Source organism: Arvicanthis niloticus, chromosome 20, assembly GCF_011762505.2.
Source record: "Arvicanthis niloticus isolate mArvNil1 chromosome 20, mArvNil1.pat.X, whole genome shotgun sequence".
Taxonomy (NCBI): domain Eukaryota; kingdom Metazoa; phylum Chordata; class Mammalia; order Rodentia; family Muridae; genus Arvicanthis; species Arvicanthis niloticus.
Genome location: NC_047677.1, coordinates 46227105 through 46252299, shown reverse-complemented (window position 1 = coordinate 46252299; position 25195 = coordinate 46227105). Strand labels below are relative to the sequence as shown.

Genomic DNA, 25195 nt, shown 5'->3' with positions numbered 1-25195 from the left:
CAGGATCCATCTCCATACCCTTCCACTCTGGTCCCTGATGTCATCATCCTCTCTGCGTCAGTTCACCTGCTTTAGAGTGGAAGAGACACCGCCCGTCTCCCTCCCTGTTGGCACAGAGATCTCTTGGAATCAGTGGTGCCCAATCTCCGGAGCCTTCCACAATCCCAGGAGACTGTTGAGAGAGCAGTATCAATTGGGGGCAGCAGAAGAGGGCCCTGCCTCTACTGCGCATGTCCTAGTTCCCCTAAGGTCTACGTGTGGCATTCTCTATAGACCCCAAGCCCCGTCCCAAGAGTCCACAAGCACCATCAAGGTGCACACAGGTGTTGCCCTGTGCCCTGTCCATGTCCACATTCCATTTAGTCAGAGGGGGAAGCAGACACACCCCTTCCCTCTGAGGTGGGACTCAGGTGACACACACCTTGTTAGCCCTCATCTGTGGATCAGAACTTAGTCACATAGCCTAGCCTGGTAGCAAAGGATGCTGGGAAGTGCAGGTCCGCTCTCAGCGGGTGGGGGTGGGGTGCGGGGCGCACATGCAGCCAAGGAATAGAGAGCCAATGGCTGAGTATAGTAATGTATATGGGTGATGTAGTCTTTAGCTATGACTGTCAATGGGTGACACAAAGTGACAGGGTGCTTGTCTAGAGTGCATGAGGTCCCAGGTTCAATCCCAGCACCATCAAAAAGAAAAAGAATAAGAGAAACTGTCCCCTGCCTCAGACCAACTTGGAGACTAGGAGGCCACCAGGTCACAAGGCTGTTTTGGATGGGGAGGGACATCTGTGGTACCCTGGACTTGCAGAGGCCTGGGCGGTGCTTGATCTGAGCCCCTGCCTTAGGCTGACCTGCTTTGCTTTCTCCTTCCCAGCTCAACGTTGACAGTTGAGCCTTGGTCTGAGCTGTAGAAGAGGCGGTCTCATTACCCATCTGAAGTGAGTGTGGCGAGGACCAAAGGGGAGGACTTGACATCAGACATCAGCGGCAGGCACCAAAGAGGAGCCAGGAAGGTTACCCCTGCAGAGAGCAGTCACACCGGGGTGGGGCAGGGCCCTGCAGAGTGGATGCCTCGGGCAGCCAGGGCTCTCCTACCATCAGCAGAAATGACTACGTATCATGGTTGAGAGTGGGGGTGGAACCATGGTGGGCAGGAGGCCTGGTCTTGCTCTGCCAAGGTATCCAACTGGAGAGACTCATGGCTGAAGGGGTGCCCTGCCACACACACAACCCAACATGGGAGAGGTATCCACAGTTCTGGCTTCACCTGAGGGTGTCTCACTCATGCCAAAGAATGTGGATGGGGCCAGGGTAGATTTCTACCTTGGACCACAATCTCCAAAGACGACAGAGAAAGAAGGGCGGGGTGGGGGGGTGGGGGTGGGGGAACTGATGGCCCTGAGGTATTGAGTCTCCAGAGAACTTTCTAGACATACTCATTCCCTCTGTGTTAGTTCAGCATGATCCGTAAGAGTCCTCCATCTTTCACAGGTGAATGTCAGGAGAATGTGCCTGGAATCTTGGGGAGAGGTGCACAGGGGTGGGGAAACACCCAGAACTATAATGTCCAAAGGGGTCTGTGTCAGATGGCTGGAAATCCAGGCTATGAGCCCATTCCCACGGCAACTGACATAAGCCTATTGGAGTTTCATTTGGTTGTTTTGGGGATGGGAATCTCACTATGTAGCCTAGGCTGGCCTAGAAATCACTAGGTAGCCCAGGCTGCCCTCTAACTCATGGCAATCTTGTTGTATCAGTTTCTTAGGGGGTTACAGGTGTGAACCACCATACCATAGTTCAGTGTAAGGTTTTTATTAAATTCTAGGGCTCTTTAAAAATTCCATGTATACATATGTGCGTGCTGCTAATAACATATTTCTGCTAACATAGGGTGTATGATTTAGAGTGTGTGTCCATTCATGTATGAACCTTCCCACCCACTTATCCACCCATCCACCCACCCACAACCTTACCCATCCATCTACCCATCCATCCATCCATTCATCCACCCACCCACAATCTCACTCATCTACCTATCCACCCATCCACCCACCCACAATCTTACCCATCCATCCACCCACCCACCCACCCACACACACACACACACACAACCTTACCCATCCATCTACCCATCCATCCATCCATTCATCCACCCACCCACAATCTCACTCATCTACCTATCCACCCATCCACCCACCCACAATCTTACCCATCCATCCACCCACCCACCCACCCACCCACAACCTTACCCATCCATCCACCCATCTACCCACCCACAACCTTACCCATCTACCCACCCTTCCACCCACAACCTTACCCATCCATCTACTCATCCATCCATCCATCCATCCATCCATCCATCCATCCACCCACCCACAATCTTACCCATCCATACACCCATCCACCCACCCACCCACAACCTTACCCATCCATCCATCCACCCACCCACCCACAACCTTACTCATTTACCCATCCACCCACCCACCCACTTATAACCTTATTCATCCATCCACCCACCCACCCACAACCTTACCCATCCATCCATCCACCCACCCACCCACAACCTTACTCATTTACCCATCTACCCACCCACCCACTTATAACCTTATTCATCCATCCACCCATCTACCCACCCACAACCTTACCCATCCAACCACCCACAACCTTACCCATCCAACCACCACCCCACTTAACCATCCACACATCTACTCACCTTCAGCTTTATCCTGGTCTGGAATTTCTACCTGCAAAAGCAGACAAACAAGGGCTGGTCTGGTATGTGAGGGGCTGCCTGTTAGTGCATATATGTACAGGTGCACATGCCTTTGTGTGCACCTGGGGTCAGGAATCAACCTCAGATGTCTTCCTTCAGGAGCCACCCACATGTGTTGTTTGTTTTTTTATCATCTCACAGGGGACTGGGGCTTTCCAGTTAGGCTAGACTGGTCAGTGAACCGCACGGATCTAGATGGCTCCCCGTCCCTAGCACTGGGGTTACAAGAGCACAACTTTTGCATGGGTTCTGAGGACCAAACTTGAATCTCGTGTATTCCTGGCAAGCATTTTTAACCCCTTGATCAACCCTCCCTGCATCTGGTCTAGTATTCTTGACCTAGACTCTCAGAACTATTCACTTCCAGGAATTTTTTTTTGGGGGGGAGGGGGTGTTTCCTGTGTAAGATGGGGCCAGGCAGTCACACAGGGTTCAACCTCCATTCAGTTTCATTCCTTAACAGCTTGTGTTTAGTCATTTTATATATCAATTTTCACTTTAGATTGCCTGGCACAAAGCCTTCTCTGGCTGAAAACTGGCCGTACCAGAGGGTCCCCAACGGACCTTCCGCAATCGTTAAGGCCAAATGCTTTTATGGATGCCTCTGCAGTGTGTGGTACATAAACCAGGATTACTGCCCTTAGAGTCTGACTGTCACTTGAAGATAAACAGACTCCAAGTGGGAAAGCCTGTTTGGGTGAACTACTTTCATTAAGAAAATAATAACAGTTATTATTAGAATGTGGTTAGGTAGTCAAGACAGACCCACGGGAAAACACAGCTGGGATTCCAGCCTGCGATTTGGAGCCAGTCGGGAGCTTAAGGCTTGCAGGTGCCTCCAGGGATTCTGAGCCTTGCAGAATCCCAAGCTTCCCTGGGAATCTGCTCACTCCTGCCTCCCAGAAGCCACCTCAACTCAGCTTCCCCTGAGCAGTCAAGGGAGAGATGGCTGGCCAACTGTGATTGGCTAAGCTGGAGGCTGTTGCTAGGTTACCAGTCTACTGAGACTAGGTGAGTGTGTATGTGCATGTGCGTGCAGCCCCATCCTCCTTCCCAGAGGCATCCCACACAGCAGGCCTAATTCTTGCACATCCAAGAACAGGATCCAGTCATTTGCAGGGTCGGCCTGCAGTGCCCTGTGTGGGGGAAGGGAAGACGGGCATCTGCTTTAACTCTGAGTCATCTTGAATAACTATTTGTCTCCTTGGGCCTCAGTGTCCCCTTTTGATTTCTGGAGCTCACTAATTTATTCATCATTATCTGTGTATGCATTCAGCTAATTAAGCATCTGCCTGGACTCCAGATGCTATATTGAATACTAAGGATTAGTAAGACCTCTTTGCTCTTGGGAAAGGGGTAAATATTTCCAATTTAATTAAATAACATACACAGGCATCCAATTATCTCTTTTATTCCCCTTTGGTGATTCTTCTAGTCCCTGATTTTTTTTTCCAACTCAACCTCCAGCCATCTCTCTTTGAAGAGGCATGTTGCCAGATTGGCTCTGTAACTCCTGAGACCGCGGGTCCACCTTCTTAGTCGTGTTTTTACTATGTCCATGTATTTTGTGTCTTGTTTTAAATGTATTTATTTTCATGTGTGTGGGTGCTTTGTCTGCATGTCTGTCTGTGTGCCACATGTCTGATGTGCTCATGAAGGCCAGAAAAGGGTGTCAGATCCCCCAGAACTGGAGTTGAAGATGGTTGTGAGCCATCATCTGGGTGCTGGATATCAAATCTGGGTCCACTGAAGGAATAGCCGGTACTCTGAAGCACTGAGGCATCTCTCTAGCCCCTTACTTTGACACATCTTGAAGAGGATGCAGGGAAAGATTGCTGCCTTGTTCGGTGGACGCTTTATGTCACATGGATGTTTACAGGCATGACCAAGATTGAGTGCATACTATATGCACTCACTGCATATAGCTTACACACTGTCTCATAACTCAATAAAGGAGGTATTCTCTTTTGGTGGTTGGTTTTTGTGAGACAGGGTCTTATGTAGCTCAGGCTAGCCTCTAACTTGCTCTGTAGCAGAGGGTAACCTTGAACTCCTGATCCTCCTGCCTCCACCTCCACAGTGCTGGGGTTGCAGGTACACACCAAGTCCAGCTTATGCACTGATGGAGGTGGACTAAGGCTTTGTGCATGCTGAGAAAGCCTTCTACCACCTGGACAAATCCTCAGTCCCAAAGAAGATATCTTTACCCATATTAAAAACATGTAACTGCTGGGCATGGTGGTGCCCGCTTGCCTTTAATCCCCACTTGGATGGCAGAAGCAGGCAGATCTCTGAGTTTAAGTCTAGCCTGGTCTACAAAGTGAGTTCCAGGATAGCCAGGGCTACACAAAGAAACCATGTTCCTGTGTGTGTGTATCTCCAACTTTCTATTTTTTAAAATTGTGTGTGCGTGCGGGCACATTTGGTCATGGGCACACAGACAGCATATATGTGCTTTGTGGAGGTCAGAGAACAACTTGTGTGAATTAACTCTCTCCACCCCGTGGTTCCCAGGGATAGAACCCAGGCTCCCTGGTGAGTGCCTTTACCTGCTGAGTCACCGCACTGGACTCTCCTTATTTTATAGATGGTGGAATTGAATGAACATACCTAAGTAGCCAGTGCTGCCCCAGATGGCTTGTGTGACCCTGGGATTGGAAGCAAATCTGCCTGGCTTTGCAGCACAGATCTGTGGTTAGAGACGATGAAACTCCCCGAGTAGCTGGAAGTCATTGTTTCTTCCTTCACACTGCCCCAACAGACTCCTCATCTTCCTGCTAAACTCCTTACACCAGAGGCTTTTGAAGCCTGAGTTGGCCACACTAGTCAATACAATTGATTCTTACTGGTTACAGACTTCCCTTCCGGCAATCTCACTGCTGGGGAGATACAGGGAGGAGGCTGGGGGTCGGGGTGTTTGATGGTCATTCTTGGCAGTATAGTAAGTTTGAGGCTAGCCTGGGATATAGGAGGCCATATACCATAATTGAATGTGTTCTCTATCTGTGTGTGACCTCACCTGACGGCCAGGCTTTCACTGAAGAGTCAAGCGTCAATGTTCCCTGGACAAGCACAAGCACCCACTGCTATCCTAGAGACTGACTTGGTAAGAGAAGGATTCCCAGTCTTTCTGGAAGGTTCCTGAAGGGCCTTTGCAGATACAGCATCCTGATGGGTTATCAAGGAGAGAGGGGAGGCCTCACAGACAGACACAGACACACAGACACATACATGAGAACAGCCACCTGTAGTAGAAGCAGCTGGTGGGGACTGGGTTGGGGCAACTAGCCTGGGGTTTCCTGACCAGGACACACTGAGCCCAAGATACTAATTTCAAACCCCATGTTGGTGTAGAAACCATCACCGAGGGAGCCTGGCAGCCTGGAAATTATCACTACTTGTAGTGACAAAACCATTTGACAAAAATACATAGGAAGAAAGCTTTATTTTGGCTCAGTTTGAGGGTGCCATCCATTGCCATAGGGATGTCACACCGGTGGGAGCTTGTGACAGCTTGTGAGGACTCAGGAGAGATCAAGGGTGGTACCCAGCTCCCTTTCTCCCTCTTAGGCAGTTCAGGACCCCGGCCCAGGCAATGGTGCTGCCCACTTTCAGACTGGGTATTCTCTTCAGTGAACTCTGTCTAAAATTTCCCTGATGCATATGCCCAAGGTTTGTCTCCGAGGTGACTCTAGATCAGTTGATGATAGTAACCACCACAGAGGCCTTTGAACGGGAGAAAGTGCTAGAAAATGACAGACATGTAAAGAAGTGAAGGCTCCAAACCCAGCCATGGTCATGTTTGGCTCTCTCTCTCTCTCTCTCTCTCTCTCTCTCTCTCTCTCTCTCTCTCTCTCTCCCTCCCTCCCTCCCTCCCTCCCTCTCCTCTCTCTGAGGCAGGGTCTTCCATGTGAGCATGGCTGGAGAACTCTCTATGTAGACCTGTAAAGTAACTTTTACTCATCTGATGTAATTGTCATATTACGTCAGTCCGCTAACCTAGGCCTAGTCCTGGAAGCTTTTAGCCTCCATACGATCTAATCTAAGCCTAGAATGTTTTCAACCTCTAGTACCCGCTGATGAATAAGCTCACCCTTTCTAGCTCTTTCTGAGCTCTGGCCAGCTGATTCGACTCAGCTGTTCTGGCTCAAATGCCTCTCCAAGCTGACTGATTCAATCTGGCTTCTTATTCTCGGCTTCTCACTGAATTGGCTCTGCTTGGCCTCATACTAACTTTGACAATCTGTTCTAATCTTCTGGCTCCTTCTCATTCTCTGGGGCATTCTGTCTTCACCTGTGTCTAGCTTGTTCTCTCTCTGCAACCATCTGTGTAAAACTCTTCCAGTAAAACTGCTTCTTTTTCTTTTCTCTATTCTCTTAAATAACCTCTCTTTTCTTCTGTTCTTGTCAGAGTTGGGCAGATCCTATTCTGTCAAATCTTTCTCTGATTCGTCACTTTGTCTGCCACTCAATTAGACATCACTTTCAAACATGGATGCTTCCTTCTACACACTAACTTTACCTTCATTGTTTGGGGTTAAAGGTGTGTACTAAGGTATTTCTACCCAGAGGGATTAAAGGTGTGTGCTAAGAGCATACACCACAACTAGAATCAGGTTTTTTCTTCAGTAAACAATGGAATCTCAGGGTTCACAGTGTGAACAAATATCCTGTGACATAGACCAGATTCAGTTTGAACTTGAAGCAACCCTCCTGCCTCTGTCTCCAGAGAGAGGATGACTGCCTGAACCATCACAACTGCTAAAGGTTGACTCCACCAAAGGACATTTGTTTGACCTGGTTACTTATCCATCTCTCCTCCCTATCACCAAAGAAGCTGGGAGGAGGGAGAGACATCGAGGGAAGAGGGCGAGACAGTGAGGGAGGAGGGAGAGACAATGAGGGAAGGAGAGATTGAGGGAGGAAGGAGAGACAGTGAGGGAGGAGAGAGAGACAGGGAGGAGAGAGAGACAGTGAGGAAGGAGAGAGAGACAGTGAGGGAGGAGGGAGAGACAGTGAGGGAGGAAGGAGAGACAGGGAGGGAGAGACAATGAGGGAGGGAGAGACAATGAGGGAGGACGGAGAGACTGAGAGGGAGGAGGGAGAGACAGAGGTGGGGAGAGACATCGAGGGAGGAGGGAGAGACAGTGAGGGAGGAGGGAGAGACAGTAAGGGAGGAGGAAGAGACAGTGAGAGAGGGAGGAGGGAGAGACAGTGAGAGAGGGAGGAGGGAGAGACAATGAGTGACCCCAAGGATGGACACACACAGAAACCAGAAGGGAAGCAAGAAGATGCAGGGAGACAGACGACCTTTTAGTTTGTGCCTGTTTTAAGCATCAAGGAAGAATTTTAAGCCAAACACCCCCAGGCTGAGAGAAACCAGTCCGCCTCCCTCTGGCTGTGTGTGTGTCTGCGTGGTACACAGCTGATTTCCCGACTGAACCATTCTCAGATGCAAGGACCCTGCAAATGTCAGTACTATTTCCATTCTCTCTGCTACTGTTCATCCCTGTCACTCCCCTCCCTATCGACTGGGAATGAATCCTGTTCTAAAGCTAAAGGAAGCACTGGAGGCTTGACTCATGCAGACCTTTGACCTCCCATGCCCACTTCTAACAGTTTGTCCTAAAGAGAATAGTCCAGGACATGGGCAGAGAATTTAGCATGGATTGTTTCTTCTGAGATATGTGTATTTTAGTTCGTCTATTTGTGTCTTATGCTTATGAGTGTTTGCCTGCAATGTATGTCTTTGCACCAAGTGCATGCAGTACTCACAGAGGTCAGAAGACGGCGGTAGATGCCCTGGAACTGGAGTTATAGATTGCTGAGTGTTGGGAATCGAACCTATTCTCTGGAAGAGCAGTCAGTGCTCTTAACCACTGAGCCATCTCTCCAGTCCTCTGGCAGACTAGTCTTTAAAATTATGTGTGCACTTGAGTGTGTGCATGCCTGCATGCTTGCTTGTATGTATGTGTGTGTTGCGTGCATGTATGTATGTGTGCATGCATGCACATGTGGTAGTTTGAATGAAAATGTCCCCAAAGGCTCAGGAGGTTGAATGTGTGTCCCAGGTTGGTTGAAGTCTTTGTGTAGGTTCAAGAGGCAGAGTCTTGCTGGAGGAGGTGTGTCACTGAAACCTTGAGGTTTCAAAAGATTCAGCCATTCCCAATTAGTTCTCTGATTGGGATCCTACTGTGAGCCCTCAGTGTCTGCTCTGGCTGCCATGTCTGTTGCTTGCTTCCATGTTCCCACATCATGGCAGACTCTTATCTCTTTACTTGAAGCAAGCAAATCCTCCCACGTGTTGCTTGGTCCTAGTCTTTTATCACGATAACAGAGGAGTAGCTAGTATGGTGTATTTGTTGTTGTGTATACATGCCCCAGTGTGTTGTAGTAATTATTCAAAAAACAGTGCCTGAGAAGCTGACTATCTAAGCTGCGCAGCTCTGCCTAGCTTAGCCACCATGTTGCGTGGCCAGAGGCCACGTGCACACCACAGCTAGAAACGGCCAGCCAGAAACACCAGCCCTGCCACCCATAAGACGCCAGCGTGGGAGATGGCTCTACCAATCTCCCACACTGTCTCTACAAGGCTGGGCATTGCCCAGACCATCCCGCCAGCCACACAGGCTCGGTACAAATGAGACTCTAATGCTTAGATTATATAAGGCTTATATATTTAGTAATGATCAATAACAAGATGCCCATACAATCAGAGGTGTAACCCAATACTCAACCTAGATATACCAACTACCTTTGACTGCTACAGACAAGCGAACATCAGCCTTCATGTCCCCCTCTCTCCTTCTCCTTCTCTCCCTAGCTCCTCCTCTTCCTTCTCCTCCTCTCCTTACTCCTCCTCTTCCTCTCCTTACCCCTCCCACCTTAGCTCCTCCTACACCAGTGGAGGTCAGAGAACAACCTGTAGAGTCCAGTTCTCCTCTAGCTTGTGGGTTACCAGGCTTGGAAGCAAGAGACTTTACCCACTGAGCCATCTCACAGGCTCAGTCTTCTTCAAAGGTCTTCTCCTTCTCCTCCTCCTCCTCCTCCTCCTCCTCCTCCACCACCACCTCCTCCACCATCTTCGTGTTTCAAGATAAGGTTTTGTTGTGTAGCCCTGGTTGTATTGGAATTTGCTTTGTAGATCAGATTAACTGCATGTAGGAGCTGGTGAGATGGCTCAGCAGTTAAGAGCACTGACTGCTCTTCCAGAGGTCCTGAGTTCAATTCCCAGCAACCATATGGTGGCTCACAACCATCTCTAATGGCATCTGATGTTCTATTGTTCTATTCTGGCATATAGGTGTACATGTAGATAGAGCACACACACACACACACACACACACACACACACACTACATTTTTAAAAAGGAGGAGGAGGAAGAGGAAGAAGAGGAGGAGGAAGCTGGCCAGACATTAATTTCTGAATAGAGGGCAATTCTGACTTTTTGTTCCTTTTGTTTCTTTGCATTTCTGTCTTGTTTTTAAGGCAGGGTCTATGTAGCTCAGGCTATCCTCCAACTCCTGATCCTCCTGTGTCTACGCCCCAAGACCTGGGGCTGCAGTAGACTTGTGCCTCCATGCCTGCTTGTATCAGATTTGTTTGGTGTTTCTCACACATGAGTGGGTGTGCTTCCTGTGACAGAAAGACACGTTTCTGCATCCTCCCCAGGCACCGCCAGTGATTCTCTAGAACTAGTAGAACAAGCTTGAAGCAGGGCTGAAAGCAGTCAGTGACCTTAGGTAACCTGTTAAAAATTAAAAAAAACAAACAAACAAAAAACAAAGCAGGTGCAGGCTGGAGAAACTGCTCAGTACTGGCTGATCTTCCAGTTGATCTAGATGGATCCCCAGAACCCACTTGACGGCTCACAACCACCTGTAACTCCAGTTCCAGGGCGTCCATCACCCCTGTGACCTCTGTGGGAATCAGCAAAGGCATGGCGACACGCATAGCTTGTGTCGTGATGTGTGTACATAAACAATAAGGTTCTCAAACATCTCATCTGATGGTAGACATCTGTCAACCCAGGACTAGGAAACTGGCTGAAGGGGGAGTCAGGAGTTCAAGGTCGTTCTTGGCTATGTAGTGAGTCTTCGGCCAGCCTACCTTACAAGAAACCAATTCCCAGAAGCTCGTGCCTGCCTCTGTTCTAATCTGTCTTCTGGATGACCTGAGACCTTGGCGGGCCCCTTGCCAGGTTGTTGTCTAACCTGCCAGCTTCTCACCACCCTCCCCAGAGGGAGGATGCTGCTTGCTCATGCCTACACATGGTAAGGCTAACATTGCCAAACTTCCAAATCCCAGGAAGGAGTATGAACAATCCATGTTCACAGCAAAGTCTGGGACCCCTACCGTGTAATGCAGCTGTGATCTGGGTGTGGGTGAGGGATGGCTTGGAGTCAGAACAAAATGACAGCAAACCTGCATTGCCTGACCGTGTGACCTCAGGCTAGACACTCGTCACTGCCTCAGTTTCCCTATCTGTCCAACAGTACTCCAGCACTAGTAGCCTCTAGGATTAGACCAGTAACATATAATCTGTGAACTATAAAATCCAATAGGAATAAGGTAGCCTTTTGTCTCTAAATTGTTGTGTGTGAGTTTGGGCAAATCAGTCACCTTCTCTGTGTGTCTGCCATGGATTGATTGCCAGGCGCTAGAATGCCAGCCTGAATCTCCAGGCTGGAAAGACTCAGCCCTCCCCACCCACCCAGGGATCTGGTTGATAAGCTCTCTGACAGAGGTGCTTATGCAATCTCCGCTCCCCTGCCTCCCACGGGCAGAGCGCTCATGACTACACAAGTCCCTGTTACATATGCATGATGCTAACTTTAAACAAATTTTTCCAAATGAGATAGCTGTTTAAGGACTGGCTGTGTAGTTCAGTGGTCAAGCACCGAACTTATGCAAACCTATGCAAAGCCCCGAGTTCAATCCCTGACACCAAGGGAAGACAGTATTTGTGGGACTGGAGAGGTGACTTAGTCGTTAAGGGCATCTGCTGTTCTTGCAGAGGATTTAAGTTCATTTCCCACTGGCCATGTCATACCGCTCCCGGCTGCCTTTAACTGCAGCTGGGGTGGGAGAGATCCTACAACCCTGTCTAACTTCTGTGGGCACACACGCACATGTGTACATACGTACACACGAATAAAAATAAAATGTAAAAATCAGGTTATGAGAGCAGGGTTTACAGCTAAGTTGGCAGAGTTCTTCCCAGCATCCATGCAGCCCTGGTTGTTTCCTTGGCACAGCATAAACCAAGCATGGTGTCACTCCTGGGGAGGAGACCCTAGAATTGAGAGTTCAAGACCATCCTTGGCTACGAAATAAGGGTGAAGTCTGTCAAGGGTGCCAGACTAAGTGCCCTTCAAGCAAGTGCCCTTGTCCTTGGTAAAAGACTTCCAAACACATCTGTGTTTGTGTAGGAATTTCACATAGGACCCTCATAAACAGCCTGGAGCCGGGCGGTGGTGGCGCACGCCTTTAATCCCAGCACTTGGGAGGCAAAGGCAGGCGAATTTCTGAGTTCGAGGCCAGCCTGGTCTACAGAGTGAGTTTCAGGCCAGCCAGGGCTACACAGAGAAACCCTGTCTCGAAAAAACTAAAAAAAAAAAAAAAAGCCTGATGGCGGACCTCAGGTTCGGGAACAGGAAGCTGGGGGAAGCTGTTTTGCAGGGGGAAAAGTATCTTTTTAGTCACTGCTAATTTCTGATGGTCAAGAAGCAGGACACCTGGGTCCCATGCAGGTGCTGGTGTCACCTAGCTGTCATCTGGGACTTTATGGTCTGGCTCTGTCCTGTTACACACACACACACACACACACACACACACACACACACACACACACACACACACTGCTTCTGGTTCTGAGGCCTCCTCGCTGTGAACTGTTAGGTTAAATGGTTAACATCACTGAGCCCTGGGCCCCTCCCCCATGGTCCTGCGCTGTTGCCGAGGGTGCATCACCCCTCTGCTCCTTCCACAGAGGAGTACCTCAGAGTGCTAAATATGGGCCTGGCCGAGGTGAAGAAGTTCTTCCTGGGACCTCTGTCTCCATCCTGCAAGATGGTCCAGATGATGCGACAGTTTTTATACGACGTGCTCCCGGAGGACTCCTACAAGTTCGCCACCGGGAAGCTGCACGTGAGCCTTACCCGAGTCACGGACGGCGAGAACGTCGTGGTTTCCGAGTATCGCTCCAAGGAAGAGCTCATCGAGGTAAGGCACTGGTTGGGGCGTCCCCACCTGTGGGGAACAGGAGCAGCTCAGTCCAGCCCACTCCCCAGCCTCCGTCTTCCCTTCCTTCGTGTCTCAGTCTCTGCCCGCAGCAGTTCTGTAAGAGAAGACTAGATTAGTCTACTAGGTGGTCCAGTAGATTACCAAGGCGCCAGCTAGGGATCAGGATGGGAAGTGAGTTTCAAACTGTTTCCCAGGCCAGTACCCTTACTTTAAATTTAAGGAATGGAGAATTGGTGGGAGTCGCCAGGCAGTGGTGTCGCAGGCCTTTAATCCCAGCACTTGGGAGGCAGAGGCAGATGGATTTCTGAGTTCGAGGCCAGCCTGGTCTACCGAGTGAGTTCCAGGACAGCCAAGGCTACACAGAAAAACCCTGTTTCGAAAAACCAAAAAAAAAAAAAAAAAAAAAAGAATTGGTGGGAGTCAGGAGTCATTGGCACCCACCCCAGGCCCTGTAGCATCTCAGCCCCCTCTCTCCCCAGGCCCTGTATTGCAGCTGCTTTGTTCCTGTCTACTGTGGCTTCATCCCCCCAACTTACCGTGGCGAGGTGAGTGGCTGGGTGACCTGAGACCTTGGAGAACCTTAAGGTGAAGAACATTTACTATGCAGAATTTCTAGCTTTTTAAAGGACGCCTTCTCTAGTTGGGCCAAGTCCCTCTCTAAATTCACCAACCCTGAACTGAACCCAGCAAGTCAAGGCTCCGAGGCTTGGCAGGTCCTCCCAGAAGTCAATGCGCAGAATACAGACCCCAGAACACAAGGACTTGAGACTCTGACTGAGGAGACCTTTGAGGCTATCACAGGCCAGTGATCACAGGTTTTCATGTACCCATGAGTAACTCAGAGGAGTCCTGAGATAATGAGGACTCTGCTTTAACAGATCTGGGCAAGCCAAGATTCTGCACCTCTGACTGGCCTTAGGGTACCCTGTCTCCTGGCTACAGTCTGAATAGTGGGGATGTAAGATATTTTATGGGTCTCCTGGGCTACAGAGCCTATGTGCTGGTCATCTCTTGTTCAGTTTATAAGTAAGGAAACCAACGGAAGCCCCACCCTGACTCCAAAGGAAAGGGATTGTAGGTGGGTGTACTGTGAGGTTGTGGAAGGGGGCTTGGTCTCTTGAGTCAGAGGAGGGACCTCACCCAGAGGCCACTTATCAGCAAGATCTCTGAGGGAGAATAGTCCAGGGCCAGAGCATTAGTGAGTCCTGAGGCCATTATTGACACAGCAAGTGACCGTGCTGGCACCATCCACCATTTATCATGGGGACCTTAGCCTCAAGACTGGTCGCAAAAGGTGGCTCTGCTCTCCCATGGCCACAGTCTCTCTGGCTGAGTGTCTCTCTTCTCGTCCCTGCAGAGATACATCGACGGTGGCTTCACAAGCATGCAGCCCTGTGCCTTCTGGACAGACTCTGTCACCATCTCTACCTTCAGCAGTCAGCAGGACATCTGTCCGAGGGACTGCCCCGCCATCTTCCACGACTTTCGAATGTTCAACTTCTCCTTCCAGTTCTCCTTGGAGAATATCACCCGCATGACGCATGCGCTGTTCCCCCCGGATCTGGTGGTGAGAGTCAGGACCTGGGGTGGGATCCGGAACAGATGGGACCCTCCTTTAATGCCTCTCCCCTCAGGGGGTCCAGGGTTTTGCCATGTTTAAAGGATTGCTAAAACCAGCAGGGCTAACGATGTGGCTCAATTGGTAGAATGCTTGCCTACCGTGCATGAAGCCCTGGGTTCAATCCCCCAGCACCACACAAACTGAAGGCAGTGGGGTACTGTAATTTCAGTACTGGGGAGGTAGAGGCAGGAATATCAGGAGTTCAAGGTCACCCTTAGCTTCATAGGGAGATGGAGGTTAGCCTAGGCTACATGCCATCCTTTCTCCAAAACAAAATCCCACAGCAGAATAAGTCCTAAATGTTTCCAATTTGGCCCCCCTCAGAGAAAGCTCTGTGGACCCCTCCCCACATCATCTGCAAAGATACTGCCACTATCCCCGTTTGACAGGTAGAGGAAACAAGGCTGTGGGTGGTTACAGCTACACAGCCAATGAAAAGTAGTGCCGGGATCTGAACCAAAATACCAAGCTCTGACATTATACCCCAGATGTGTGGTCTCTGGTTCCCCAGAAACATCCCACTAACTCCCACAGTAGAGAATGGTGATGCTCTGAGGACAGGTGACCGACACGCTGACGCACCTACCCCTACCGGTTTATCAATTGCTTCCCTGGGCAGATGATAGGGACGTGGGGGTGTAGCCCAGGGCTTGCTCACATGGTCCTGGGTAGGATGGACACGGGTAGTGTATACTTATAGAATGGCTATGGTGAAATGCTGGCTCTTTTGGTGGCTGCAGCCTCATTTATTTTCCCGTGTCACCATCCAGATCCTGCAGGAATACTACTATCGAGGATACGATGACGCTGTCTCATACCTGCGGAGGCTGAGTGAGTACCTAGAGCCTGGCAGGGGCAAGGAGTGTGGCAGAGGTGGGAATATAAATAAATCTGGGCTGTAGCCAGAAAGAAGGACAGAGACCCAGCAGCCTCTATCTATCTATCTATCTATCTATCTATCTATCTAGCTATCTAGCTATCTAGCTATCTATCTAGCTATCTGCACACACACAGACATACACACATGCACACACACAGACATACACACATGCATACACATACATGCACACACATACATGTACACACACATACACACATGTGCACACACATGCACACACACAGGCACACACACAGACATACACACAGGCACACACACAGACATACACACATGCACACACACAGACATACACATACACAGACATGCACACACAGACATACACACATGTGCACACACATACACACATGCACACACACAGACATACACATGCACACACACACAGACATGTACACACACAGTTATCATATATTTTAGTCTTTTGAGACAGGGTTTCTTTGCCATAGCCTGGGGTTGTCCTAGAACTCACTCTGTAGAGCAATCTTACCTTGAACTCAGAGATCCACCTGCCTCTGCCTCCCAAGTGGGGGGACCAATGAGCAACTTAGACTATTTCTAAACACGCATTTATGAAATTAAAATCAAAGAGGTTGGAGCTGCCATTCAGCTGATAGAGAGCTTGCCTGGCATGCACAAAGCCCTGGTTCAATCCTCAACACCGCGTCAGACAAGGGTGAGGCAGGAGATAATGCCACCACTCAGGAAAAGGCTAGAGGACGTTCCAGGTCCTCCTTGGCTCTGTAGCTGCTTCTAAGCCAACCTGAGCTGCTCCAGACCCAGTCTCAGTAGATGGACTAGTTATATTTGAGTGATTTACTGATCAACATCCTATGTTTGGTCTGGGAAGGGGACCCAGACCCGTCTCCTTTATCAGACAAATAGAAGAAATTCAGAGGCTAATTTCAAACTCTGTGAAGGCATGACTCTTTATGGAGAGAGATCAAAGACTTGCCTATACTTAGTGTTAACTACTTAGAATGTGGTTTCAGACGGAGGGAATCTCAGGGCCAAGGGCACTTACCGAATGCTGGCCCAGCCTTTCTCCATGTGGTCACAAAATCTTCAGAGTAGATGTATAATATCCTTTCGCAGTCATACAAAACACTCAGCTTCTGACCTTTGAGTTAGTTCCAAGCATCACTTATTCTGATATGGCTATATATCTCTGTGACTTTAAAAAAAAATACTGTGGGGAAATAAATATTTTGGGGCAAACGTAAGGGTTGAATAATATTTTCTTACTAGAATACATACACACACACACACACACACACACACACACACACACACACACACACACACACATATATATATATATATTTACTTCCTGACTTCCCCAGCTCCTTTTTCCTCTCTCCTTACTTTCTCCTGGGTCCTTAATCCTGTCCAGGCATCCAGGGACTTGGGAAAAGAGAATGATGGGGAGAGGGAAGGATGGTGGAGACAGACAGACAGAGAGACAGAGAGACAGAGACTGAGAGCCACTTGGGTTCTGGAGACAGTGGGGTTCTCAGCCTCAGCCCTTAGCTGTGTTTGTGTGGGAAAAAAAAATCACTTCTGCTCTCTGAGTTTTAGTTCCAATTTTGTAAAGAAGGGTTTGTACCCTAGCTCCTGACACCTTTGGGGTAGCCAGTAAAGAATCTCCTGGGGTCTCAGCTTCTGTGTCTGTAAAGGAGGGGCAATGGTAGTGGACATGTCAGGGACTTACCGTGAGCTCTCAGAGCCTGGAGGATGAATGAGGGTGTTGGTTGGTCAGTATCCTTTGACCGCTAGCTGGGAAGCCCTCGATCTTCCTGGGCGATGGTGTTTGTGAGGAACTTGAGGTTGGGAAGATCTTATAATCTGATACTTAGATTTTGGAGGCAACTCAGCCTAACTACACCCTCAGGTTCCTGTCCCACTGCGAAGGAAGCCCAGGTTCTTCCCGTGCTCCTTGTGATGTTCGGGTCGCCCGCCAGGTGGCGCTAGCACACAAGCACGAGTCCCTCCCTCCCTCGCTCCCGCCAGGCCTCTTGGATTTTTCTCCTGGTACCGGATGTGATCTTGAGCTACTGGTACCCAGAGCCATACTATGGAGTTCCCACCTGCCATTGGAAGCAGTCAGAATGCTCTCTGCTTGGTTGAGGGGGGAGAGGGGAAGCACTCATCACACACAGGGTGAAGCCGTGCTGGACCCCCTCAATCTCATCCTCACCCCCTCGCCTCCCTCCCTTGCAAAAGCTCTCCTCCACTCAGCTAATCCTGCAGCTAGGAAGCCGCTCGCCCGCCAGCCTGCCTCCCTGGTATAGGGAAAGGAGAGGTGGGAGCTGAAGGATGTCAGTCTGCACCCAGCTGTGCCCAGCAGGCCTCACCCTCATTCCTTCTGACAAGGTTCTCCCACACATGCGCAATCTATCATCCCCGACTTTCTGGAGAGGCTGGGACTGGGACTTGATTAGAGTACTTAGCTGGCATGCATGAAAACCTATGTTTAATTTCCAGTACTTCATAAACCTAGCAGGGGGGTGCACGCAGTAATCTCAGCGCTGGGGATGTTGGGAAGGGGTGGGATCACGGAGAATAGAAGTACAAGATCATCCTTGGTTAAATAGCACATTTGAGGCCAGGGTAGCCTGGGCTACGTGAGATCTTGTCTCAAAAAAAAAAAAAAAAGTTTCCTGGAGCTCCTTTACGACCCCCCCCCCACCTTCATCAACACCCCACCCCCACCCCCACCCCCACGATCTGTTCTCTGTCCTTACAGTCTTCTCCACCTTAGCTCCTGAGTGCTGGGACAACGCTGTGCTTATTCATATCATATTTATGTAGATTTTGCGCACACACCCTACCAGTCTATGAACATATCAAATCTGATGTGCTGTAGTTTCTCCTAGACGCCGCGTACCTGGACTCTCCCAGCAAGAGAGTGATTTTCCCGAGGGTCGAAGTATACTGCCAGATAGAGGTCGCCCTTGGCCATGAGCCCCTACCTCCGAGTCTGCAGAGCCTTGAGGCACAAAGGGGAAGTCCTGAAGACTCCCCACAAACCCATGTACAGGGGGCTCTCAAAGAGGACAGAAAGGACAGCCATTCCCCAGCAGCCCCATTGGTGCAGACACCTGAATCTGGGTGCAAGGGATTTGTGGGGTCACTCGTGTCACCATCGGTCTCTTCAGCCAAGCAGCCGTCTGTACCGCCATTGTCTCCAGCCCAGCCAGGCCCAGTAATGAGACCCACTTGCCCCAGTGACAATTGCCCAATAAATGTTCAAACTCCAAACCTGGAGCAAGGGGTGAAGGATGACCATCACCTGGACCGGGCCACCGACGACCAAAGCACAAACAGCTTCCTACCTGTGTTGCTCCCAGCTGCAGACTCGCACGGCTCAAAGGCTGCATCTTCTGTGCCTGTTGGGTCACCTGAGTCCCCTGGACTGCTGCCCAGACCTTCCCAGGGAGCCATAGCACCCAGGGTAACACCTGGACTTTCGACCCTAAGTCCTTCACCACCACCAGCCCAGCCACTTGTGGAGGACCTGGGCCCAGAACGACCCACAGGTATGACCCTCCCTGCTCTGGCCCGCAGGCAAGCAATTTACAATGCTGAGCTGAGAAACACCAGTTTGAAGGGTGACATTAGCCGTCTGTCTGAGCAGCTTCCACAGGGGAGACTGACTCCTGCCTTGTGTCTTTGTCCCCATGAATCTTGAAGCTTAGCCCCTCCCACACCACCAAGAAGCTGGAGAGATGGTGCAGGGTTAAGAGCAATTGCTCTTCTCTTAGAGGACCCCCGAGTTCAGTTTGGTGGCCAGGATGTTAGGTGGCTCAAAAGCACATCTGTTCCCTCTTCCGAATCCCATGGCACCTGTATTTGTACACTCACACACCTCCCATTTACACAGCTACAAATAAAATAAATCTGGGTTTTTAGGTTTTTTCTTTTGGTTTTCCAAGACAGGGTTTCTCTGGTGTAGCCTTGACTGTCCTGGAACTCACTCTGTAGAACAGGCTGGCCTCGGTGGTGGCGCACGCCTTTAATCCCAGCACTTGGGAGGCAGAGGCAGGTGGATTTCTGAGTTCGAGGCCAGCCTGGTCTACAGAGTGAGTTCCAGGACAGCCAGGACTACACAGAGAAACCCTGTCTCGAAAAACCAAAAAAAAAAAAAAAAAAAGAACAGGCTGGCCTCCAACTCAAGAGATCCTCCTGTCTCAGTCTCCTGAGTGCTGGGATTAAAGGTGTGTGCCACGACCACCTGGCAAATAAAATAAATCTTTATATAAATAAAATGAATTTAATATTGATGTTAAAGGCTTATAATAAAGCCATCTATATATATAACTCATATAATTTATACAAATGTTTAACCAATAAAAATAAACTCATGAGGACCAGAGTTTTATCCCTAGAACCCGCATACACACTGGGTACAGCAGCCTGTGTCTGTAACTCTGGCTCTGGGGGCATGAAGACAGACAGATTCCTGGAGCCTGACAAAGGATGAGCCTGGCAGGGTCAGTGAGAAATTCCAAATATATCTATAAAATTAAATATTTTATTATATTTAAATATTATTTAAAATTAAATATATATGCATACATATATGTGTACATATATATATATGTATATAATGTATATACATATATATAATATATATACATATATATATAATATATATATAATTAAATATTCAATTCCAGCACTTGTAAAGTAGAGGCAGGCAGATCTCTGTAGTTTGAGGCCAGCCTGGCCTACATAGCAAGTTACAAAAAAATCAGGGGTACACAGAGAAACCCTGTCTTAAAAAATCAAAAACAAATTTGAACACTCACTTGAGATACACACAGTAGTCCTAATAATCTTCGTTCCAAGACAAAGGTTTACTTACTTGAGGTGGTGGATGTTCAGGCCCCGCCCTCCGACGTCAGGTTGGGGGCAGGGCACGGCAGCGTGTGCCCACCGCAGCTGCACACTTTGCGCTCCACCAGATCCACTGCTGTGGTAATGTGGCTCTTAAATATGAGGAGAGCATTCTTTCCTGGTTTTATTGCTTCCTTGCTTGTTTGCTTATTATTTTTAAATGATCTTATTAATCCTTTGAATATTTCATACATGCCTACATCCAGATGTGTGTTTTGAATTTTGATTTGCTGGGTATAGCGGGATGCCTCCCACCGCACATACAATTTTTAAAAATCATAATGGTTAAAAAAAAATATCTTTGCAGGATGCGCTGGCCCCTGCCTTTAATCTTAGCACTTTCGAGGCAAAAGCCAAGCAGATCTCTGCGTTCATGGCCAGCCTAGTGTTCACGGCTGGCTCAGGATCCAGGACAGCCAGGGCTATATAGAGAGATCCTGTCTGGGAAAAAAAAAGTTTCCGTTTGGATGAGCGTGTGGGCGTTTCTGTTGCTCGCTCACATCCATACCTGGTACTAAAGATGTCAGAAGAGGGTGCTGGCTGGATTCCCCTGGAGTTAACAGTTATAGGCAGTTGTGAGCTCTGGGGTGGCAGAAGCAAGTGGATCTCAGAGTTTGAGGCCAGCCTGGACTACAGAGTGCGTTCCAGGATAGCCAAAGCTACACAGAGAAACACAGCCTTGAAAAAAACAAAAAAACAAAAAAACAAAAAAAAAAAAAAAAAAAAAAAAAAAAAAAAAAAAAAAAAAAAAGAAAGAAAAAAAAGAAAGAAAGAAAAAAAGAAAGAAAGAAAAAGAAAAAAAGAAAGAAAAATTGGAAAAAGAAAAAAAACTAACAAAAAATTTTCTTTAACAATAGCATCTCACTATCAGGTCCTTGGATATTCTGGCTCTCATTATGTAAACCAGGCTAGCCTCAAAACCTGAAATCCACCTGCCTCTGACTCCCGAGTACTGGGACTAAAGGGACGCTGGGCCACAACAACTGGTATCCTTGCTGTTTGTTCTCAGACACACTCACCGTTGTTATTTGCAAAACGACCCAGTACCCAATATCTGCCCTTACACCTCTCGTGTTTCCTCCAGCTACAGGGTCTCCTGCCTCAGCACCGCTGACAGGCTCGGCAGTACCGGGTACCAGGAAGGAAGCCCCCAACAAGCCTCTACTGGTGTAAGTTTCTCCTTCCCCAGGACTTTGCTTTCCTTCTTCGCTCAGGGGAGGGGGCCCAGCTAAGTGAGGATTCTGTTCTTGCGGCTGCATGGTTATCACCTAGCTCTTCCAGTCTGTGGGGCAGCAGCTCACGCTCCGTGCCCTCTCCTGTCTCCCGCAGTGAGGCGCTATGTGGAACCTACCTGTCCATGAGGCGATACCAAGCCTCTCCCCAATTCCAACAGACACTCGATACACCCTGTTCTAGAACAGTCAGTGCATGCGCACTCCAGGTCTTATTTTGGGTGAAGCCACAATTGGATAGGTCTAACTGGTGCACCATCCTAGCCTAGGTAGCCTCTAACGGGAGAAAAGGACCCTCGAAGGTCTCCGTTGGAGCTAGCACGGAGGTGCGTGGCTTTAGCCCCTAGCACTCTAACCATGAAGTGAATGAAAAGGAGAGAGTGGGCTGAGCGGAGAGGCAAGCATGGTTCAATGCTCTCTGCTCCTGACTGTGGGTGTAACGAGACCAGCTGCTGCAAGTTCTTGTAGCCTTGACTTCCTATTAGCAGTGGACCGTTGCCTGGATTTGTGAACCAAATAAACCCTTTTCTGTCTTAAGTGGCTTTGTCAGGGTGTTTGACCACCACAACAGACACCAAACCAAGAGAGCATGCTCAGTTGTCTGGGTTGCAGAACGGACAAGATCCATCCTTATCTCTGCAGTCCTGACAGGTCCTGCAGATCTGTAGTTCTTAAAGATCCCTGGGAACTACATTTCCCAGGCTCCCTTGCTGGTTGGATAACAGTTGGATTGGCCAATCAAAGATCAGTAGTGGGGTCATGCATCTGTCAACCACGGCCCCCAACTGCAACTTTGTCTTTTAGAAAAGCAGGGTTGAAACATTCCATTCTTTAATTTTATTGTTGGTTGTGGATCTCACTACACAGCCCGGGCTGGCACTGTCAATCCTGCCTCTGACTTCCGAGTCCTGAGATTATAGGTGTGTGCCATCATGTTCCTGGGCATTCTTCCATAGACATTTGTATTTGTTTCACACCTAGATTATTGAGATGGATTTGTTCCCTCCCCCCCTTTTTTTTTTTTTTTTTTTTTTTTTTTTTTTTTTTTTTTTTTTTTGGTTTTTCGAGTCCTGGAACTCACTTTGTAGACCAGGCTGGCCTTGAACTCAGAAATCCGCCTGTCTCTGCCTCCCAATTATGTAATTTTATCTCTACAACTGGGGGTGTGAATGGCTGGAGAGATGGCTCAGCCGTTAAGAACACAATCTGCTCTCACAGATCATCTGACCCAAGTTCGGTTCCCAGCACACACACTGGGCAGCCTACTACAGCCTACAGCTCCATCTCCAGAGGATCTGACACCCTCTTTTGGTCCCTGTGAATGCATACTTACATGTAGACACACTTACACATAAATAAAAAAAATCTTTAAAAAAAAAACTTTGACAGTTTGTGTAAGATAAAATATTTAGCTGGGCAGTGGTGGCGCACGCCTTTAATCCCAGCACTTGGGAGGCAGAGGCAGGCAGATTTCTGAGTTCGAGGCCAGCCTGGTCTACAGAGTGAGTTCCAGGACAGCCAGGGCTACACAGAGAAACCCTGTCTTGAAAAACCAAAAAAAGAAAAAGAAAAAAAAATATATCATACACATTAATGTTTCGAAGATGTAAGTTTGGGCCTTGTTTGTCTCCTTGGCCTGGTTATTGCCCAGATAAATAGTTAATGGTAATCAGACGTATTTGCTGGGGAATACCAACCTTAGCCTGGGCCACTGGGTCTGCTGAGCAGGGGCAGGACTCTGAAGGAGTCAGACACTGTTCAGGCTGTTGTAACAAGCACCTCCTTTGTCTCTCTGCCCAGGGAGAGTCCTGCTGTGGATTCAAACACAGCAAAAAAGATGTTCAAGAGGAAACAGAAGACAAATGCCACCAGAGAGTGCTTCCAGAGAAACCCTCGGTCCAAGAAGCCAGCTAGCAAACTGCAGTAAGTGCAAGCCTCTGCTCGGTCAGGAGAGCTCGGCGCTTACAGTTGGAATATCTAGGCTCTGAATCTCCATTTTCTGACCTGCAAAAACACGGGTGACCTGGCTCATGAGCCTGTGAGCAGGCAGCGCAGGCCACCCTGTGAATGGGAGACTCTTCTGAAGACAGTGGGTGTCAGGGTGGAAGGGTCTTGGAGGTTTGCCAGCTACTTTTCAACTGTGTGTTGTGTTGTTTTGAGCAGTCATCCTGGCTGTCCCATAACTCACCATGTAGACCAGGCTAGCCTCAAACTTACTGTGCAGCTAAAGCTAACTTGGAACTTTTGATCATCCCCTGTTCCCTCTCAACGCTCTGGTCCTGGAATTATTAACATGTGACACATAACTAGTTTAGGTCATTCTTTGGCCAGCAAACCCCTTACTTGTAGAAACAGGAAGTTGCTTTGACCATTCTTTAGCTGGCAGACATTTCTTTAAACATTCTTGACGTTTATTTACTTACTGATTGTGCACGTGCGTGAGTGTGAGCTGGAGAGGTCAAAGGACATGTTTTCTGGAGTTGGCTCTGACCTTCTGTCTTGTGGGTCCTAGGAACTGACCTCAGACTGGCAGGGTTGGAGGCACGTGCCTCCACCCTCTGAACATCCCCTTGGGTTCTCGAACTTGTATTTTGTTCAGCTGTCAATTAATCCCTCGTGATGGGTAGACGCTGGGACCCTCCTGCCTGCTCACAATTGCCTGTGCAGAGAGTCTCGCGTCACAGATGAGTCTAGGGATCTGCCTGTGTTTGGAGGGTCAAGGTTCAAGGCTCCCTTTGGTATCCCTGTGTCAAAGCAGCCATAATGTCACCCAAGAGTCAGTGAAACCTGCCAGTCCTTGGGTCTAGTTGGGAACCCCTGAATAAGGTACTGTAGTTACCATTGAAATAAATAAATGTAACTTTTAAATTAAAACAAGACCTATCCATGATGCTACAAGTCTAGATGCCAAGATTACTTCTGTGGTGGGTTCTGCAGGATCTTGTAATTTCCTAAAGAGGGCATGGGGCTATCCTGGGGTCACATAGTAGGCTTAGGTAAGGCTTGGGACTTTAATGGTTCTTCTTATTTTCCCTTACAAATATGTCCTTGGATTCTCTAATCCAGGTCTGCACCTTGTCAACTAGACTTTCCTGTATTCCCCAAGACAGTTTGGGTCACCTACAAACCTCATCCCAGCCGGATCCAAGAATACAGCTGCCCCGAGGTATGGAACTCCTCTGGGTGTCACCCAAGAGTGACCCTGCCTCTCCTGTCTCAGGAGGATGTAGCAACTCTGAGCACATAGCTTCATTTCTGCCCTTCCCGGCACAGACATGCTCACCTCTAGTCCATTGTGTGGACATCTGGAAGCAAAGTGTGGTGGCGTACACCTTTAGTCCCAGCATTTGGGAAGCAGGTGGATCTCTGTGAGTTCAAAACTAGACAACACTACATTATGAGAGCTTGTGTTAAAAACTCCAAAACAGGAAAAGAGAAACACGCACGCGCGCGCGCGCACACACACACACACACACACAGGGAAGCCAAAGCAAGCTGGGATGCTTGAGGAGGTGGTGGTGCACACCTTTAACTC

The 25195-nt window shown here is 48.8% G+C and overlaps 1 protein-coding gene across 2 annotated transcripts in view; it reads left to right on the top strand.

Annotated features, from left to right (window-relative positions):
- The window catches only part of Pnpla1 (patatin like domain 1, omega-hydroxyceramide transacylase), a 36902-nt gene that overhangs the window by 8824 nt on the left and 2883 nt on the right, over positions 1–25195 (top strand). The window contains exons 1-9 of one of the 2 annotated variants that reach the window (XM_076916532.1): positions 5816–5876; positions 12763–12995; positions 13496–13561; positions 14374–14583; positions 15408–15468; positions 18406–19068; positions 21513–21597; positions 23461–23583; positions 24727–24826. In XM_076916532.1, coding sequence (XP_076772647.1) covers positions 12786–12995; positions 13496–13561; positions 14374–14583; positions 15408–15468; positions 18406–19068; positions 21513–21597; positions 23461–23583; positions 24727–24826 — 1518 coding nt within the window. In that variant the 5' untranslated portion in view covers positions 5816–5876; positions 12763–12785. Of the gene's footprint in view, positions 1–5815; positions 5877–12762; positions 12996–13495; positions 13562–14373; positions 14584–15407; positions 15469–18405; positions 19069–21512; positions 21598–23460; positions 23584–24726; positions 24827–25195 lie in introns of those variants that run through there. The other variant, XM_034524824.2, reaches the window with a different exon arrangement.